This window comes from Trachemys scripta, chromosome 15, assembly GCF_013100865.1.
Source record: "Trachemys scripta elegans isolate TJP31775 chromosome 15, CAS_Tse_1.0, whole genome shotgun sequence".
NCBI classification, from domain to species: Eukaryota; Metazoa; Chordata; order Testudines; family Emydidae; genus Trachemys; species Trachemys scripta.
In genome coordinates this window covers 8180959-8197560 of record NC_048312.1, presented here as the reverse complement: position 1 = coordinate 8197560, position 16602 = coordinate 8180959, and the positions used below count along the sequence as shown (strand labels likewise).

The window sequence follows — 16602 nt, the reverse complement described above, 5'->3', positions numbered from 1 at the left end:
TTAGTATCCTAATTTGACCTTTCCTGGAATTGGTAACAGCTGCTCTTGACACAAAGTGGCCTGAATAAAGGTAGTTGCTATTTTGAATAGTTTTGCTGTTCTCTGTATAGTTAACACTGCAAAATGTGATTACAGTATATTAGAATAAGAAAAAGGAAGCATAAGTTCATGGTTAAAACAGAAGCCTGGGTAACAGGAGCTCTGGGTTCCAACATGAAAAAAAAACCCTCTATATTCTACAGTAGCATACATGGCACCATCACTAATCTAAAGTGTACTGTTATGGAACATTGTGATCTTAAAAAAAAAAAAAAAAAAAAAAAGGCATGTCCAACTCTGCCACTAACTGACCTCACAAGTGTTGTGAACAGTGTGTTTATACTACACTTTGAGTCTGCTGCCTAGAACTCAGGGGATCTGGCCTCAATTTGTCCCTTTTATATGGACTACTGTTGTGACCTTGAGAAAGGCAACTGAGGCATACAGAGATTATATGGCTATCTGTGAAAGGGGAGTAATCATTGAGGTCCTTGGCTAGAAGTTCAGAGTGTTATTATAAAAGGATAGCTTTAGAGGACAATTGCTAGTGTATTCTGCAAATAGTTTTGGTCAAAGGCTATTGATTGTATATATTACAGCATTAACGTTATGTCATGATCCGGCTTTACTTTAGGAATTAGAACTGGTGGAGGATGTATGGAGAGGGGAAGCACAGGATCTTCTTACCCAAATTGCTCAGCTTCAGGAAGAGAACAAACAGCTGATGACAAACCTGTCGCACAAAGACATCAATTTCACAGAAGAGGAATTTCAGAAACACGAAGGCAAGTTTAACATTTGAAATTCAGTGATAGTATTTTTTTTTTAAAAGTCATCCCTGATCAAAGTGTCTTGATTGTACATTTCAGCTTGTTCCTGTAGATTGTTGCAGGTCTGTTTTATCGGGATACAAAAGCTGTGAATAAATTCTGGAAACAAAATAAAGACTGGAACAGAGTTATTCACTTGTATGGATGAGAAAATTTAAAAAAAGCAAAACCTAGTTTTCTTTTGGTTTAACATAACATTTTTTGAGGATAGCAGCTTGTTAAGAATTTCCTTTAATGAAGTTTTTTTAAATATAGATAGATCTAACCACTTAATAATTGTATGCGTATGATAGTGTGGAAATATACAAATCAGCATTCACACTTGGGCATTTAATTCAGCATACTTGATTGTAAAGCAATTATTCAGGCTCCCTTCTGCTGAATTATCAGAATACCAATTAATCCACAACATGCAGCGTTCAGGGGTGGGGGAATTCATATTTTGAAAAATCACCATGTGGTCTCAGATGTCTTGCCAGAATTTCAGAAACCATCTCAATAAAATGCACAAAGAGGGGGAAGTGGTTACAGGAAGGAATTAAACACTAATTCAGGCCTCATAATGAGTTTTATTTTGGGAGTGAGGCTAAATTTATAATCAGGACAGTCCATAAGCACCAAGGAGAGAGAGCCGTAACTTTAAGCACTTGCTTCATCTCAGTTCTCAAGTTCTAAGGCTAGTTGGGAGGTTTTGTCTCTCACAGTACTAAATGGGCAGAAATCTGATTATCTGATCACGGTCCTGAACCACAATCCAATACTGCAATTGGTTCTGTGTGGACAGATTCTGGTGCCCATCTGGAGCCATGTTGACTTCACTGGGTCTCTGCACAGGCAGGATCATAGCCTGTTAGTACAACTGCTCAGATCAAAGATCAGAGTAAACATTCTGCTAATTTAAAAATATTTTTTAAAAGTAACAGTACTTCATCTTGAGACCTTGTAAAGGCCAGGCACTTACTAGTGGCTAATGGCACTTAACCCTTTGCCTCCCCAATGCACCTGCTTCACCAGCATTGAATTCAGCCCTTAGACTTGAGTATCATTGTACTTGATCTGCAGAAGAGTGTTAATGGCATATTACAAAAAAAGGATCTCTTACCCTCTCAAGATCACTGTTTCTTTAAAATAAATGCAGCTCTTCCAATGTAACAGGCTGTATTTGATCTAATTTTTGCAATTTCCTTAGAATTTAATGGACTATTGATTCCATGAAAAGTGTCAGAATATGAAATAAATAAAGATGAGTCATAGAAAAAATTGGAAAAAAAACATGTCAATGGGTGACCCAGCTCAGTGCAGTTTATATGCTTGTATTTAAATACAGTAATAACTCTTGAATTTAGATAGCCAAGCAGGTGCCAGACATGCTTTTCAAGGTTATTTTTACTTTGTGTGGTAGAGACAGAAAAAAACTGTATGAGAACACAAATACTCTAAGTGCCAACATCTCATTTATTTCAGTGAGAGCAGAATTTGACTCAAACTGATATAGATTAACAATGATCTTAACTGGGAATCCCTTATGTCTGACATGGGAGTTATTGATGCCTATTCCCACTAGAGAATTTTGCTTGTTAACAAATGGGACCAGGATTGAACTGCACATCATGTTAAAGTTTTAATTTGTTCTGGTAGGAAACACTGAAACAGACGCTTGATTTTAAAGGCAACTGATTGACAGAGTAGAAAAAAAAATAACCAGACACACAGTGAGTTGCTGGATGCAGCTTTCCAAGTCCCAAAGCTCAGTTCATGTAGCTGTAATCAGGTTCTAATCTTTACACCCTAGCATGATGTAGTAGGCGTGATCATGTCTCCTAGTGGCTGGTCTCAGGGACTAACAGTCTGCTGCTTAATCAGCAGATAACTACAGAAGCCCTCTCTAGCTCAAGCGGCAGAGGCCTGTGGCTTTGGTGTTAAGAGCTCAGGTTCAATCCCTGGCAATGACTGTGGTATCTGAATGTACGTAACCTCGGTTTACTACACTTGGAACTCCTGCACCCCACTGCATTCATATCCCTCCTGAAAACATAAATCTTCTGTGAGGTCTTTCAGTGATAATGAGGGCTTTTGGTTGGTCATATTGAGACCACTGCCCAGGACGAGGTCACTGTTTCCTTGCACTCTTCTGGCTGCATCGGTCTTCTCTTGTCATATATCTAGATGGTAAGCTCTTTGCGGCAGGAACTGACTCTTTGCTTGGTGATTGCACAACCTGTAACACATGGGTGTCCTGGCCCATGAGCGGATCTCATAGGTGCCACATGAATATCAATAATGGTTATTTGAAGTCACAGTCACTCATGGAAGGAGAGACTAAAAGTGTTAAAATTACATATTTATAGTAAATAAAATTGGCAAGAGTGACAGCTCACAGTACTGTCATCAAAATCTGCATTTCCTTTGCAATAACAATGGCTTAAAGCCACTTTATAGTAGTCCTGAACCCCTCTCCTGACAAGCAGGGTTCATCTCTGCAGCAGCTGTGAAGGGTGACAGGCAGGAGAGAGGCTGCCATCCCTTCTCCAATGCTGCTTTCCTAGTTCTGAGCCTGATTCTGCACCATGGAAGTCAATGGGATTTTTGCCAGGGATTTCAGTGTGAAGAGGATCAAACTCCCTCTCTCAGCAAAGGCAGTAGGAACTGCAGTGGGTCTCAACCTAGCTGTCTGAGCTCTGCTACCCTCCAAACCCAGAGAAATCACAGAATTTGATTCCCCACCCCTGGGACGACATGAGAAATGATGAGCCCTAATTCTGAGCATTCCTGATGCATCTCAGTCTCCCACACCACTCAGGTTTTATACAGGCAGCTTTCAAGTTTCTCAGGGAAATTGGTTCAAGTTGTCGTCAACTGTCACAGCACCTGCAGAACTCCCATTGTCTCAGCATCATGGATATTCTAGGAAAATCACAGAATCTATGACAAATGCAGTATTAATAATAACCCACCCCCACGTACTGAGTGTATTTAAAGGAAATATTCAGCAGCAACAGAAAGGTAGACATGTGAACCTATGTATCATATATGTATAATAATGTTTAGTACTCTGCATCTATATAGACTGGGGTCCTTTGGAGCAAGGACTTCTGTACTTTGAATAAACACACCGTGAGTGCTCAAACAATTAAAGGGAAACCTAGTGAAATACTTCTCGTGGCCTTGTTCCATAAGGCAGCTCTTTTATCTTGAAGAATGGCCTGTAGCAACTCATCCTTAAAGTATGCAGGACAGAACAGCAGTAAGCGTGAGCCCCTGGTCTTTGGGAGTTTGAGCAGAGGCCTGCAAGAAGCAGAGCAAGGTTAATATGAAAATTGTGTGGCAGAAAACAGAATTCTAAGCAAATACAGCAGGATCTTGGGCTGCAGCTGCAATGTTAAAAATGTGACTCCTACTCATGAGACCAAATTAATACTTGGCATAACGCCAGTGACTGAACAGACCATATCCCTGGTGTAACCCCCACTGGTCCGAGGTCAGACCTTGGATCTGGCCCAGGGCACGTCAGAGAGGGCATACAGATATACTGCTCCGCTTATAGAGCAGCACAGATGCCATGACAGGAGGTCACACATCCTGCCAGCTCAGGTAAGATCAGCGTTGTGATGGGTACAATAAGCAGGAGATCTCAACAAACAAGAATCACAGAAACCTCTCAAGTATGTATTCTAAAGACACTCAGTTACTCTCCACTTCTCATCAGATCCTGAAATCAGACTTGGGTGGGGACTTGGTTTGGTTCAGTTCCCAGTTACTCAGACCAGTTTCAGGTAAGAGACAATCTACAGTCTTAAAGAAAGCATTACTGTGTCAAGTTAATTCTTCTGCTTAGAGATATGGCCTAAGGGCCAAATCCTGGAATGTGCAGAGCAACCTCAGCTCAGTCTAGTAAGGCAATAGGAGTTGTGGGCTGCCCTGGAGCTCACAGGATCAGAACCCACAATCACCAGGAAGGAGATGAGATTTTGCGTCTGCTTATCCTGGAACCTGTCCTATCCCATATTTGGATCTTTAATCTGACTTCAAGCATTGTATTGTAACATCAGACAACTCCTTCTTGGAGACTGTAGCCTGCACTTGCATGGAGACATCCTCAATGATCTCATAAGCCTTGTCCTACATCTTTAATTTCCATGATCCTTAATCCCTTTGATGAAAACTCAGACAGGGCCTGACCCTGCTCCCAAGGAAGTCAGTAGAATCAAGCCCTTATTCATCATTTTCCTAACAGGATAAGTCAAGAACCCTTAACCATGATCTAGACAGTTCCTATTAAAATCCTCTTGCAAATGTAGGGGCAAGCAGTATATTTAAATTAAGTATTTATATTGTGGGCTCTGTGCCCTGCTCTACAAATGCATCAGTAGACAGAGTCCCTAACCATAAACAGTCAAGATTTTTTTTAAACTGCTTGCTTTCTTACCATCCCATGGAACAATGCGTCAACCACACCAATCCAAAGGAAATTGCTGATGGGATGTGCTTAGGGAAACCAGCTGGGTGTGCCATTTTAACATCTTGCAGATACACAATTCTGAATCATTCAGGGTTAATTATTTCACACTTAATGCACTCGTTGCATGTTTAAGAAAAATGTAGAGGAGTAAAATGATTGTGGAACAAAAACATCCCCACCCACCCTTGTCCTGGAAAAAAGCCCAGTGATCTGTGTAGACATCTGAAATCTTCCATATTCACCAAGAGTTAAAGAGGAAAACAAAAGAGGAGGGGGAAAGGAGCACCTACTAGCTATGAATCTCAAATACTTTCCTCATGAATTAGGTATGGGAGAAACTTGCTTTTTAGAACAGCTAGTCCCTCTGTACTTTGAAGGAAAGTTTTTAAGGGCAGGTGTTTTAGGCCCTGATCTTGCAACTGGCTCCGTATGGGTGAGTCCCAGTGCCCACACAGAACACTACTGATATTTGCTAGCAGGCTATGAAGCATTATCCATAAAATGGAACTACTGTTGACAAGATACCTGTGTAAAAGCACACAGTGCTAAGCTATGCTGGCTTGTTCACTTACTCATTTGTAATGGGGCTCTTGTTCCTTTGTAAAAGTTAGCAGGGGTGCATTGTAATACTATTCCTGTTTTACAAATCGGGAAACAGAAACACTGAGGTGTAGTGACTTGCCCAAGATCATACAGAGAGTCAGTAGCAGTACTGGGAATAGGATCACAGCATCCTAGCTCCCCAGGTGTGTGCTTCAACAGGAGAGTGCAGACGTAGTGAAAAGGAAACCAGTTGGTAGTCCAGGAGCCCATTTCTCTTCCCTGCAGGATACCAGTAACACCCACTGAAGTGAATAAGAATCATTGTTCTCCTGCAAAGCACTAGAGACTGGAGAGAGAGAGTGAGAATCAGGCCCCAGAAGTAGGACTAGCAGGTTTAAGCAGTTTATTGAGAAATAAAAGAAAAGAAATATAAGACAAATAAGCTCACCATGAACATGAGTCACTCCAAAGGCTTTATAGATCTTGACAGTAACACACCCTCTAAAACAACTTAATAGCTTTTCCTATTTACCACTCCTCCCTCCAATGCTCTAGGAGCAATTACCTTTCTTCTACTTTTGCATAGCTCAGGTAGCTTCCTGACTTCCTTTGCAGTGGTAGAGGGGAACTGCTACTCTCCCCCTTTGCAGTCATGTGCTTTTGCACCTCATTAGGAACCTGCACCTGCTCCAAATTGCAAGCTGTAGAAAAACTGGCAGTCAAAGGCAGGCTCCCAGCAGGGGAGTGGAATCATTCACTCTCTTCCACCCACTTGTCTCTTTCAGGTTTGTCTTGCTCTTGCCTGCTCTTAGTGCACTGTTAACGTCAGTGCTCTTCAGGGCAGGGCTCTTAAAAGGGTTCTACTCTGACTTGGGGTGAGGGAGTTTGTGTCACCTGGGACTGGGGTCTACTCACACCCCAAGTGACAAAAGGAAAAACCAGTCAGGAATGAGTCAGCTCGTGGTACAGAGCAAAGAACAGACACTGCGACCCCAAGGTGGGTAAATCTGCTTACACAGCACATTTCAACTGAGACTTGTGTTAAAAAGGGCTTTGAATTTGGCCTCACAATTCCCCCATTGGGGTAAGTAAATTATTATAATCTGTAGTTAATAGAGGGGAAGGCTAAGGAACAGCAGTTAAGTGCCTTGCTTAAGGTCACACAGCCAGTCAGTGGCAGGACTATGCAAAGAACCCTGGATTCTGAGTCCCAGATTCCTGCTTTAACCACTAAATTGCACTTTGGCCAGGGCATCTTCAGTGTTCCTGTTAATAGCCCATTAGCCCCAGGCACCTGTTCACTGGCACAGAATTATGTATCTGTATTAGATACAATTTAAAATTATTTTACTCGATCTGTTAAGAATATCAAACTGCAGGTCTCTGTAGAAGGATGATGATTAGCTGTGAAGTAATTGTAATGAATTTATAACCTCACCATCTTAAACACTTGGTTACATTAGCAGGACAATATGCTATTGTTCTCTTTGTTGCTATACTGCCCACAACTGCAGTCCTTAGGTGGTCTAACGTCTCTCCATACAGGTGGTTAATGGGGGAAGAGTTTCCAGTTTTGTGATTCTGATATTATCCTAATGAATTGTTGGTCAAACTACAAGTTAACTTAATTCCTTGTTAATCTTTAAACAGTATTGGTGGAGAGATTTTTGACAACACTTCAAACAGGCTTTACAAGGGAATTCTATCTTTTTTTCCCCCTTGTAAAGTGTAATTATTTTAAATCTGAATCACTACAATGGAATGAGAGAAGAAGTTAGAATGGAAAAAACACATATGGCATGATCCTAACTCAGGTTAAACTCCTGTTAAATTTGCTCTGACTTTGGACTGCAGGATCTAGGAAACTAGAAATGGAGATGCAGAATGTTAGTTCAGGTCCCTGTATAGTGGCATGCGTATAAAATTGGAATAGATCTTGCCAATGCAAAATGCCATCTCCCACTCCAGAGAGAACTTTTTTCTTCATTAAATAGAACTCCTTTTAGGGAGTGCTAACTAGATTACAGGCCATTCATCCATGGGATCAGTACATACACATCACCACTGGATATATCATATAGAAGCACAGTAATGGTATTACATACATTTGCTTATAAATATATCAGAAGCATATTCATCACTTTCAATGTTGTGGTACGCCCTGTGAACTGTATAGCCTGTTTTCCCATCATCCATGGATCCAGTATATTGGCTAAATAACCTTTCTTTCTTTATCCAAGGTATTTAACCAACAACCTCTCCCCCTTTGCTGGCTGAATCAGACTATGTCCAGTGCCTTTCCCAAATGTTTCTCCCCATTGTCATGATCATTCTCAGTTTATTTTCTTTGTTTTGTGTTCTTTAAACCAGGAATGTCGGAGAGGGAGAGGCAAGTGATGAAGAAGCTGAAGGAAGTGGTAGATAAACAAAGGGATGAGATCAGAGCCAAGGACCGGGAACTGGGACTTAAAAATGAGGATGTGGAGGCAGTAAGTGTTTCTTGCTCTTCCCCCCCCTTGAAGGAACCACACAGATGTTTATGACCAGTTTTAAATTAATTTAGTGCTTGTGAAGGATGGCCAGATTATTATCCCTGAAGAGTCAAGTCCTCTGTGTATCTATAGAAGAGGTAAAAAGACTGTGAACTCTTCAGGGCAGGCACCAAACCCTCTTCTGTGTCTGGAAAGAACCTAGCACATTGTGGGCATGACTGGAAACCAAGAATGACAGGGGAGCAGATTTTTCATAGGCCCAAAGGGGAATTGGGTGCCCAACTCCTATTGACTTTCAGTGTGAACTGGGCACCTAACTCCTCTAAAGCCTTTAGAAAATCTCCACTTAAGCAATGCAAACTTTTCCATGCAGCCCACATAGCCCAACTTCGCCCTTGGAGGCATCAGCTCTGGACAGGAGAGGGCTGCATGGCCCATTAAGCTTTGCTTTTCTCTGCTGAGCCGGTCAACAAGAAAGCCCCACTGGGGTGCTATTTGTGATGCAGACACCTGCTCCCTAGAAACGGAGTGAAACCACTACATCATTTCACATACACTACCAGAAAGTCATCAAGGAGAGGATGGACGGGCTTGTGCTCAGGCTCTGGACTGGACTCAGGAGACCTGCGTTCAGTTCCTGACTCTGCCACAAACTGTGACCTTGAGTAAGTCACAGAATGTCTCTTTGCCGCAGTTCCCCATTCCATCCTGTGGCTGTCCTGTCTATTGAGATGGTAAGCGCTGCAGGGCAGGGGCTGTCTCGAACTACGTGTATGTACAGCGCCTGGCACAGTGTGGCTCTGATGTTGGTTGGGGTCCTCTAAGCACTACCACGGTACAAGTAATTAGGTGAAAGCTTGTGCTGTCATGCAGATGTAATTCATAAAGTGTAAAAAAGCCAAAAATGGCTCAGAACTTAAAAACTGGACAGTGAGAGACTGTGAAACCCAGTAACGACTGAAACTGGTGATATTCTAAACAAAACAAGCTCTCATGCTAATACCATGCTTGTCGCTATTTCCATCACGTCACACTGACCCAACAGGCTTCAGAGTGACAATCCTGGCATCTTTGTACATAGATTGATACTAATCAGACAGTAATAACCTTGACTGCTTCCAATCTAGGTCAAAGCTTGATCCAGTATCCCATGAGACACCCAGTCCCTGAACCTTGCTTTGCTGAAATAGATTCCAAAGAAAAATGTAGCATTTGAAAAGCTGGATGTGCCTGGAGGATAATGTTCTGTGCTGCAGGAGAAAAAAAATCTCCATTTACTCTGAAAGCCAATTGTGGAGACTGCAACTGTAGCAGATTAATTAAATGGTTAAAAATGAATGTGAAATAAAGGAGATCTTTCAAGATAAATACAACAGGAACCTATTGCTAGTTCTTTAATTTAATACTTGTGATTTAATTTACCCTGGTTTAATGGAGGCATACTTATTGTGTCACTTTATGGCAGCTGCAACAACAACAGAACAGGCTAATGAAAATTAATCATGACCTTCGGCACAGAATCACAGTAGTTGAGGCTCAAGGGAAAGCGCTGATTGAGCAGAAGGTGGAATTGGAAGCATATCTGCAAACCAAGGAACAGGAGATGGGCACTTTGAGGGCAGAGCTTGGGAAGCTGAGAGAGAAGCTACAGGGGGAGCACAGCCAAAATGGAGAAGAAATAAAGGTAAGAGGCACTTGATTCTCCCTGAGCAAGTGATTCCCATGGGACAACTGCACATCCAGGGTATATTGTGCCATCGGATTTGAAGTGTAGATCCCCTCTGATTTCAATGGGAATTCTGATCAGATGACCTGATACAGCTGTGACACTGGACCCTGGGATAAGTAGCAATCTGGATTAAAGTTCTGTGTTGCTTAGTGACCAAAACATTCTCCAGAATTTACAGGCATCAGTTTGAACAGCAGTGCAGAATCTCTCACATGTGATGAACCTCCAACTATTCATGTCCCTCCCAAAACACCCAGCCCACTGGCAATAAGCAGCTGCATGTTTCAGCAGAGTTACATTTATAAAGGTGGACATTCAGCTAGAAAGAACCAAAGGTCGACCCATCCATTCTCACAGATAATTACAAAGTCATGATGTACTGCTGTTGAAAACTATAGTATCTTTGGACTGTTATTGTAGTGCGAGGCAGTGTGGTCTAGTGGATGGACCATGGGATGGGAGCCAGGAATTCCTCAAGTCTAATGGTCTGGCTGCATAGTTTTGATCGTCACTTTTGCTACATCTACACTGCAGGTGAAGGTGTGACTGTAGTAGGGGTAGGCATACCTGAGCTAGCTTTAATCTAGTTGGCACAGGTAATAGTAGTGAAGATGGATGGCATGGGCTGGCAACCTGAATGTGTCCAAGTTCTGTGGTGGGCTTGTACTCAGGTGGCTAGCCCATGCTGCCGCATCTAGACAGTATTTGGTCCTGCCATGCAGGCAAGGGACTGGACTCGATGACCTCTCGAGGTCCCTTCCAGTCCTAGAATCTATGAATCTATGAAATCTATGAATCTATCCTATTATCTGTGCTAGCTAGATTTAAAGCTAGCACCCTTAACTCTTGGCCTCTGTCTTGCTATATATAAAGTGGGGAGGGGGTGATAATACTTACCCAGCTTTAGTAAGGCACTTGAAGAACCAGGGAGGCCCTATAAAGTTTTATTATTCATTCTTTGCAGTGTAAATGCTTGATGTGCATTTGAGGCATCCAGGCCATGGCAGGGTCTGTGTTAGGATGTCTTATTTCCAGTTAACACAACAAGTAGTAATACCACGTGTTTGTAACTTCATAGGGTAGCCAGCTGGGGAACACTGCAGCCCACAGGTAGCCAGTCCTAGCTTTCTGTAGCTGTGGCAGCTGTTCATTCAAATACACTGTGCTGATGGCACTCTTCAGTGATGGAATAGTTCTATATTGAATAAGAAAATCTCATTTATGCATTTAGCAACCCGTCGAGCTGCTGTCCTGTGCATCACAGGAAGTGTGACTTTCTGATTGCATGACAGATCACAGAATCCTCCAGATACAGTGACAAATAGTTGATTTGTGAGAGCAGTATTAAATACGCCTCGGGCAAGCCAAAATATCTCTAGTGTCAGCTGTTGGTTTATATTCAAGGCAGCCAGTATTTTGGTTGTGCTGTTTTTAGTCTGTGTTTGTGTGGTAGTGGTGTTTTTTCCCCATCCTAAAATATTTAGTGTTCCAAAATGCAGTGGCTGACGAGAGGTTTTAATTTTCGTCCCAATGGGTCTCACAGGTGATACTGTTGTTGGTCTGTGAAATGTTTTGGTGCAGTAGCAGTCCCCATGTTCTGCAGTAGATGAGGTCTCTTCATTTTATAGAGACACTGCTATTCAGTGGAATTCAGCCTGCTGGAACATTAAACCCCCTCTCCACCCTCACTTGCAGGACAGGTGGAAATTTTAGAGCTCCAGGACTTGTACGTGGACCTGAAAGTATCACAGGAGGAGAAGCTGGTTACTGATGTTGAGGCTTGAAACCTATGCCTAGTCTCACTGAAGTGAAATGGGAATTTCTGTTGGCCTCATTAGGAACAGAACATCTAAGACCTAGGGTTTTTACTGGTGTCCTTGGCTTAAAATTTCTTTTCCCCATACACTTCACTTTTGTGCAGTGTGTCAGAAGGCATCTTCCCTCCACCCCACGTCAGAGGTACTGTATGACTGTCATGCACATTGGAGGGAAAGGTGCTATGGAGATGTAAATGATGGTCTGACTTTCTGGCCCCTGGCTTTCGCTTTGTTTTATTGGGAGTTAGAGACTTCAGTTTCTTTGTGGCTTAGGCTTTTCTCTAATAGTTTTGTTGCTCTGAATCCTCCCAAATTTTGTGGGAGGTGTTATGATCTGGGGTTTTGGGTTTGCCCCATATCTAGTTCCTACAGATGACAGCTCTGTATGAAGCAGCATCAATTATCACTGCCCAGGCTTCCCCAATCCACTTTCATAGGCCTGCAAGTTACTGTACTAAAAATCTGCAGTAAAATCTGTGGGAGTTAAAAATCTCTTGTATGCCACTCGTTTGTGGCAAGTAAGCAGAAGTGTTACATATAGTTATGGTTGAGTTCCAGTTTCCATTCTAAAGCTTTTTTCCCCCCATGTTTTTAAAACAATTCCTCTTTTTGGGAAGAAACTTTCCATTGGTCTGGCTTTTTCTGAATGTGTGTTTGGGGGAGGGTGGAAGGAATATACTGTACTTTGAGCCTAACTTTCCTTTCACTTCTTATACTGGTATAAACCATGACTTCAGTGGAGTTACCAGTCTAAAACTGGTGCAAGGAAGAGGAGAATTGGACCCTGTATCTTTTGCACTTGCATAACTTAAACAGTTGACTGTCTAGAAACTTCAAACTCAGCTCATTTCACAGCCTTCACAGGAAGGAAAAGGAATCTGTGTGTCTGAAGAACATCCGCTTATTGGCTTTAAAGGGAGACAAGAGAAGCTGTGACTAAAACACAGGATTGGGAGTTAGATGACTTGGATTCTATTTCCTGTGCTACTACAGACTTCTTGGTGACCTTGGGCAAATCACTTAACCTGTCTACAGCTCAGATGAGAGAGACAGAGATGCAGATGTGGAGGACCTGGTTTACATATGTAATGTAGATGACCATGTTTGTCACAGATTAGAAGCACATTGTAACACAGCCCCTTGACTTGGCTGTAGCTTTATTGTAGATGGGCCCTCTGAGTACCCTGCATGGATGTTTCATGTTGTTCTTTGTTGGCTTGAATGTAATGTATTGCTTCAATTATCAGTATCCAATTGTTGCAGGCAGATGAATTTGCAGTCCTAATAATGGCCAGTGTGGGGCCTATTACCCTACAGAGGGGCAGTGTAGTTTATTACAGTCACTGCCACTGAAGTTGCGCATAGAATATTTACCTCTCTATCTGCATTAGAATAGAAACCCCAACAGAACAGTTTACCAGCAGTGACTGAGGAGAAATAAACATTTTTGTCTTAAAAAACCTGCATAATTAATATAAAACAACTTCAAACATACTTCCTGGATTTACAGTGCACATGGCCTATTAGTCCTTGTTAACACATACCTTTAAAAACTTAATTGTGTCATCTTGCTACAAACTTTGGGGGGGAGGGGTTTCTCACAGTAAATTTAACCATTTGTAAGCGGTTTGGACTGTCTCTATATAGCATCTAGCAGAGTAGGGTCCCAATCTCAGTTGTGGGCTCTGTGCTACTGTAATCTATGTCAATTATTGGCATAGAGATATCTCCAAAGTGAGTACTACCTGCCTGCATTTTATATACCTGATACCTTAACGTTTCTGTTCGGGTCTGTTGTTGTTCCCTGGGTCACTTCCTGCTTACACTACTGTGTGGTGTTTGGCAACAGCTCAGCAGATAACTGGCACATGCCCTCTGAAGTGGAATAGCACACAGCTTTCCAGGTACTAAGCTGGAGAAATAGGCTGCCCTGCAGCCAAACGTTTATAAACCTATCCGAGCACTTGATGTACTTGACCCTTTGCACTCTTGGAGAGGTTACGGGTCTTGGGGGAAACTCCCCTGCAACTTGTGTTTATATCTATGACTGAAAGTTAGGGGCTGAGCCACGTGTCTTGAACCCACAAACAGGAATGGTCACTTCTGATAGACACACAAGTTAACCCCTGGGAGACTACAAATATAGAATAAAGTGTGTGTGTGTGTGTGTGTGCATGTGTGTGTGTTGTGCACATGCACACACTATATGGAGATGATCTCAATGCGGTAAATATATCCTGCATCTTTGACTGCATCATCTGCACTCTGTCCACTAATCCAGCCCGCCAGGGACTATTTCCTACACACCAAACCTCTAAGCAGCTTGCGTCAGCTGCCATTTACAAATAACAGCTTGTCAAGACAATCATTTCCACCTTCCTTTTACTGCACCAAATTGGACTCTTTAAATGTTCCCTCGTCAGAGACTCGGGCCAGTCCTGTGCTTAGCAGAATACCAATGGCAAGGGAGACGCCCCTATTTACAATGCTTCTAGCCCTGGCAGGACCTGAGATACTGACTTGAAATTGTCACGTTATTCTGCACAGAATTGTTTTTGTGGGTCACTCTTAAGAGTTGTTAGTGTAATCTGAGCCCTGTACAGGGGGACTCATATTCACAAAGCACCTGGACTTACAGGCAGAGGAATACAAAATACAGTCCCAATTAAAAAACAATTGTGAAACTCACTATCACATTCCTAGAAGCAGTATTTGTGTAACATACGTGGCATATAGAAAATAAAGAGAGGGATGGAGTGGGGAGGTACACATTTTAGCAGTACTCATTTGGGATGACCTGAATAACAACATAGTGATTTTTGCCACTGGTTAATGGTGTCCCCATCCATTCATGCTGTTAAAATCTTTGTATCAGACACACATGCACAAGAAGATAGTAAATTGCTAATTGAACAGCACTTAGGCAAAATCTTCTTCCTAACACCCATTGGGTGACTCTCTTATCATGAAGCATAATGATCCTAACTCATATTAAAAATCCAGATTGACCACGACATAACTGAGACACTTACTGTGACTTTTAAAAATTACCCATATCTAATAATCATTTTATTCCAGTGAATGTCTGATTAATTTCACTCACCATTTGGAAGATGCCAGCATCCTAGGGATTAACAAGATTTTTCTGTCCTTTTTGTTGGCGCATCATTTCTCTAACAACTGACCATCTTCCCATTCACTAAACTAATTGTGAATGTTCAGAATTAAAGCATGAATGAACAATGCTAAGGGCTGGTTACAAACCCATAAAAGTGAGGAGAGGTTGTGAACCTGCACCATTGATGCTAACGGGAGCAAGACTGAGTCTGTAAAGTGGCTATGGTATTGTTCAACTGATCTGTCAAGAACAGACCAGGGATAATGCTATCAAACAAGACTGTAAATATTTGTAGGCATGTTTTAAATGAACTTGCATTGGCCCTATTCATGCATTAGCTTCCTATTAACATTTGTGCAATGGAGTATTACTAGCACAGATGCTCATGGAAAGTAAATTTGAGTCTAAGTGATCAAATATTTGCAGAAACATGCAAAGCACCAAACTACAAAGTAACCTGGTGAGATTGTCTGCATCCCCCATTGCTCTAGTGAGAGGAGAGTAATTCTGAATCAAGGTGAAGTCCTACACTCATGTGCACAGAGGAAATAAGCAACAAGGACATGCAGTGGGGATGAAGGATCAAGCAGCACCATCCATCCCATTAGAGCAAATGTACTTTCATCTTGTCTCCTTAATGGTGTCCTGATGGAACTTTGCCATATAACGAAGTTCTCTATTTGCTGTAGGGGAGATGCTGGGCCTGGGCAGGGAGGTGTACACAGGAGCACTTTTGTTTTAAGTAGTCCATGGTCTGAAGCAATTTGAGGACCAGTGTTCTAAAGAATTTTCCTATTGAGTGTTTAACGCCAGCTAAAATATTGGCTTCCCCTCTAAGGTGGCAAAGACCTGTCCAGTCACGAGCACGATATAAATGCCTTAGCAGAAGACTGCAGGCAGAGAGAGGGAAACTGAAAGCAGCGGAGAAATAGATAGGAAAATAAGTGAGAAAACAGAGGTGAATAGGGGCATGTAAGGATGTTTGGGGTGTCCTGCTCTCTCCCCCCCCCCCCTCCCGTCAAGAAAAGTGACAGTGACTGTCAGTGTTTTACTAATGAATTGAATGAGCTTGGTACTAATCGTTTAAGGGATGATTTCTTTGTTGTTAATTCAGCTGGGAGACCCAGCTTTGTAAACAGGCCTAGGCCCTGAGCCAGCAAGCGTGAAAGTGTCTTCAGTCTTTGGAGAGAAAGGATGCTTTCTTCTTGTGGCTGTAACTCATCAGTTTCATGGCAGTGGCATCTCTTCTAATTACGGCCGTTCCCATTCTTTCTGCCAGGGCGAAGGTTAGGCAGTAATTGCAGTGGAAAGCAGAAAGCTGGAATAACTGCCTTCTCTGGAACTAGCACTGGTTGTTGGCTTGGGCTGAGTAAACTTAGCTGCATTGGCTACGTGTGTGTCAGTCTTTGCTGACTTAGATGAGACCTGGACAAGCTGGCGTATCTGGGGAAGGGGATGGGAAGTAAACAGAATTGAAATGGGCTTTGAAATGATGCATGTGACCAAGATGGGTGTAATTGTATGGAAAAGCATTTACGTTCTGATTTCCTCTGAACGTTTTGTGTTCCATAGTAT

The 16602-nt window shown here is 42.2% G+C and overlaps 1 protein-coding gene across 5 annotated transcripts in view; it reads left to right on the top strand.

The window, feature by feature from the left end:
• Positions 1-16602, top strand: part of RILPL1 (Rab interacting lysosomal protein like 1) — a 37345-nt gene that overhangs the window by 1053 nt on the left and 19690 nt on the right. For all 5 annotated transcript variants that reach the window (XM_034790672.1, XM_034790668.1, XM_034790670.1 and 2 more), the window contains exons 2-4: positions 674-824; positions 8242-8360; positions 9829-10047. In XM_034790672.1, coding sequence (XP_034646563.1) covers positions 674-824; positions 8242-8360; positions 9829-10047 — 489 coding nt within the window. The remainder of the gene's footprint in view (positions 1-673; positions 825-8241; positions 8361-9828; positions 10048-16602) is intronic.